The sequence below is a fragment of the Mandrillus leucophaeus genome, unplaced genomic scaffold, assembly GCF_000951045.1.
Source record: "Mandrillus leucophaeus isolate KB7577 unplaced genomic scaffold, Mleu.le_1.0 Scaffold1897, whole genome shotgun sequence".
Lineage (NCBI taxonomy): Eukaryota > Metazoa > Chordata > Mammalia > Primates > Cercopithecidae > Mandrillus > Mandrillus leucophaeus.
Window position 1 is genome coordinate 18823 of NW_012101917.1, and position 4298 is coordinate 23120.

The following is a 4298-nucleotide window of genomic DNA, read 5'->3' on the forward strand; positions in this document are numbered from 1 at the left end:
GTTTTATACATGGCCAGTTCTCCGATGACTAATTTCTTATTGCCATCTACATTTGTTCTGCATCTACCCTGAAACTGCAAAGATTTAGAAAATGAATATTGAAATAACAAGGACTCCTACAATTTACAACAGGAAGGCTCTTTGTCATGTGTTCCTCTTGGCCAGTTGATGTTCAAGGTGGCTCTGAAATAGAATCTGCCTTTATGAGCACTTAAATATTTCACGTGGGGCCGTTGTATCTCCCCAGCTAGATCTGAGTCTCTCAATCTGGGCATTATTAACATTTCAGACCAGCATAAGTCCTTGCCAGGGACTGTCCCATGCATTGTAGGACATTTGGCAGCATCCCCAGCCTCTAAACATTAGATGCCAGTAGCATCCACTACCCCCACCCAATCAATCCAAAATGTCTCCAGACATTCCCCTGGGGGCAAAACTGCTCCCAGCTAAGAACAAGAGATCTCCACCATCAAGTCCTTAAGAGCCGACACTGTCACCCATTCACATCCCTGGGGTCGCCATGGCAACTAGAGTGAGTACCACGGTGGAAACCACACACTCAACCTAAAAGACCCATGTTCTTCCAAACGTAGTTCCACCACTCCCCCGCTGTGTGACCCTGGGCAGGTGGCCTCACCTCCCTCAGGCTCAGTGTCCGCATGGTAAGTGGAAATAACAGTGACAGTGTCCACTGCGTGGGCCCTGGCCTAAGAGGACAAGAAACCACATTTGTCACACCCCAGGACAGCCTGCCAAGTGCCCAATCAAGGGGAGCTCTGAGGAGCCAACAGCAGATGTTCATACAAATGAACGAACAGAGAAATTCATGTCTTCTTCCCTCACTTTCCACAGCGATGACCACAGTGGCAGCGTGGTGATATTTGGTGGCATTGACTCTTCTTACTACACTGGAAGTCTGAACTGGGTTCCTGTTTCTGTCGAGGGTTACTGGCAGATCTCCGTGGACAGGTGAGACTGCCACAGACAGACAGCATCCAGGCCTGCGCCCCACATCCCATTTCCTTATGGATTCATAGCTAACCAGCTTTCCAGAATCCCCCCAGGGAGAGCTGACACAGGGGAACACACTCCAGGGGGAAGGCAGAAGTTGGCCCAGCCAGAGAAACCCTAGAAAGACATGTCCCGGGCGGAGGAGGGAAGAGCTGTCTGGGAAGCCGAGACTCTGCAAGGGTCAGATAGCCACTGTCCTAATAGTCACGGAGGCAGGACAATCCACCAGCATCCCTGGGGAAAGCCGGGCAACCACCTGTCCACACATCTCAATTTAAGGGGACTGGGAACCAGCAATGCTCCTCCCACTCGAGGAAATGTGTCACTTTCAGTCTAGAAGTAGGGCAAAATGGCTAAGAAATGACGTGAAGTCATTTCTCAAGAGTGAACAATTCCCCAGGACAAGGACTTTCGGTACTAAAACCGGGACCATCCCAGGCAAACCAGGACACATTGATCACCTCATGTCTGCCCAGCCATGCTAGCATTTCACCAGTTCCTCCAACTCCTGCCCCAGCCCTCTGGTCTCTGTCCCTCCCCGCATACCGTCCCCTGTTGATGTCCTCCTTCTCTCTTCACCTGCCTGGAATCCCTGGGTGTCTGCTCCCCTGGCTGCTTCCCTTCACTGCCTCTCACCCTGGACCCTGTTTTGTTCCCTGCCACACGCCCGGGTTATCATCCTGCCCTTCTGCCACCACAACTTATCTTGTCAGCCAGGCCGGGAGCTCCCTGCAGCCTGGAACTGTGAGGCTGTCTGGTTTAGCTTTGCGTTTCCCATGCCTGGCAGAGAGTGGGCACTTGCAAAATATTTGTTGCGTAAATGAATGCAGGATGAATGAGTGTGTAAACGAGAGGAACAGAAATTTCACGCACTGGCCAATGGATGGGTGGGGAAGAAATGTCTGGGGTCACCTCCTGGTTCCCCCTTGGAGAGATGTACCCCTGAGGGCTCAGGGACCTTCACTTGCTTCTTGCCCTCAGCATCACCATGAACGGAGAGGCCATCGCCTGCGCTGAGGGCTGCCAGGCCATTGTTGACACCGGCACCTCTCTGCTGACCGGCCCAACCAGCCCCATTGCCAACATCCAGAGCGACATCGGAGCCAGTGAGAACTCAGACGGCGAGGTGAGTCCAGCCCCCGACGGCTCTGTTCTACACTCAAATAGTGGGTGTGCCAGGCACACGGGACCAAAACCCTTCCAACTTTTCTCACTTCACTATTTCCAGATGGTGGTCAGCTGCTCAGCCATCAGCAGCCTGCCCGACATCGTCTTCACCATCAACGGAGTCCAGTACCCTTTGCCACCCAGTGCCTACATCCTGCAGGTGAGGGGGCTCTGGACCATCCACTAGAGGGGCTCACACACAATGTGGCCACAGAGTCCCCCTCTGCAGAGGGAAAGTGCGCTTCCACCAGCTGAAGCCGAGAGGCAGAGGCAGACGAACATCTGCCCCAGACAGCTCCGGAGAGAAGGAACAGATTAAAAACAAATGCAGGAATAAGAACTCGGATACAGCCCCCTAAGGGAACAAGTGAAGCAAAGGTTAATGGAGGGAAAAGAGGATTCTATTTGGATCCCTGGGTCCAAGTCCTGGGTCTGAATTACCAGCCCATTGATTCTCAGCAAGCCACAGCTCATCTCAGCCTCAGTTTTCTCATCCAAAATGTAGACATGGCAGCTTTCCCCACCCTCAGAGTGCGGTTAGGTTAACCAGGTGAGACTGATCACATCCAAGTGAGACTGAGCTACCAAGGGTTGGGTAAAGGGAAATCCTCATTTCCACAGGCTGGGGCTTCCGACACTCCCACCATCTCTACCAAGTAGCAAATCTTTAGCTGTACGAGCCACAGGAAAACTCTCCCTTCTATTATAACGTCAGGTGGAAAACTGATTTTGCCTGTGGACTGATGTTACTCAACAAGAAGCACCGATGCCTGGGCTCCCCCAGTGATTCTGATTACATTAGGAGAGGGCAAGGCCTGAGCAATGGGATGGGGCTACGGGAGTTCAAAGCTCCCCAGGTGACGTGCAGACAAGGTCACAGCCCAGTGACTTAGTGAGCCAAGAGGCTAACAGCTCCTCCGGTTTGCCCCTGGTCAGGATCACAATAATCATGAGAAAAGGCTGTATGGGCAGGGTTTTCACACTCCTTCCTACCAGCTGAATTCTCCCCAAGTCCCTTAGCTCTGATGCTGATGTCAGGGTTCCTGTGTCTGCCAGAAACGCCAGATAATGTCCAGTAATGCATAGAAACCAATCGTGCTGTGGACAGCTTCTACAGGCCAGCTCCAGGCCAACAACAGCCGAGTCCCTGGACACTGAGCCAGGAAGCTCCTCCTTGCACGTGCCTTGCAGCTGGACCAGGGCGCCCTGGATGTTTATCACCCAGCGCCTGTCACGGCTGAATCGGTGTCTCAACTCCACTTTTATTCTCCTTTTCTCCAGAGCCAGGGCAGCTGCACCAGCGGCTTCCAGGGCATGGACGTCCCCACCGAATCTGGAGAGCTTTGGATCCTGGGTGATGTCTTCATCCGCCAGTACTTCACTGTCTTCGACAGGGCAAACAACCAGGTCGGCCTGGCTCCCGTGGCTTAAGCCCAAGTCTTTCCAGCCACCTCCCAGGAAGATCTGACCTCCGTCCTCTGCCCACTTTAGATGTATCTAATTCTCCTGACTGTCCTTCCCAGGGGAGTGCAGAGGTCTTGGCCCTGTTCCCTGTCTTACCAATAATGTAAAATAAAAACATAACCTACTGAAACAGGTTTTGTGAAGCTGCTTCTCTTTGCTGGTCTTTTTCCTTCACATCACTGGGGTTAGAACTCCAGGGCAGGGACCAAAATGACCACATCCACTTGGATGGCACCCAACAGAGTGACCCCAGCAGCGGACACTTCATGGTAGAGCCAGGAAGACAGAGGCCTGCAGGGGGCTGTGCTGGAAGCATCATAAAAAGACCTGGGGGCCAAAAATGCTGGGCTCATCGTCTTCTCATAGAAGGGACAGTGAGAGCTGAGATCGTGCCATTGTACTCCAGCCTGGGCAACAAGACAGACTGCATCTCAAAAAAAAAAAAGAAAAAGAAAAGAGAGAAAAAAAAAGAAAAAATAGCACTGAAGCTCTTAGTGGAGGGAGTCAACTTCTTACTTCTCCCAAAACCAGTAAGAGATTATGACAAGGCTGGGCCCAACTGCTCACACCTGTAATCCCAGCACTTTGGGAGGCTGAGACAGACAGGTCACGAGTTTGAGACCAGCCTGGCCAACATGGTGAAACCCCGTCTCTAC

The 4298-nt window shown here is 52.3% G+C and overlaps 1 protein-coding gene across 1 annotated transcript in view; it reads left to right on the forward strand.

The window, feature by feature from the left end:
- LOC105538290 (pepsin A-1-like) overlaps positions 1–3776 on the forward strand; it is an 11025-nt gene extending 7249 nt beyond the window's left edge. The window contains exons 4-6 of the mRNA XM_011978102.1: positions 2083–2137; positions 2240–2338; positions 3460–3776. Coding sequence (XP_011833492.1) covers positions 2083–2137; positions 2240–2338; positions 3460–3609 — 304 coding nt within the window. The 3' untranslated portion in view covers positions 3610–3776. The remainder of the gene's footprint in view (positions 1–2082; positions 2138–2239; positions 2339–3459) is intronic.
- Positions 3777–4298: the final 522 nt, after the last annotated feature.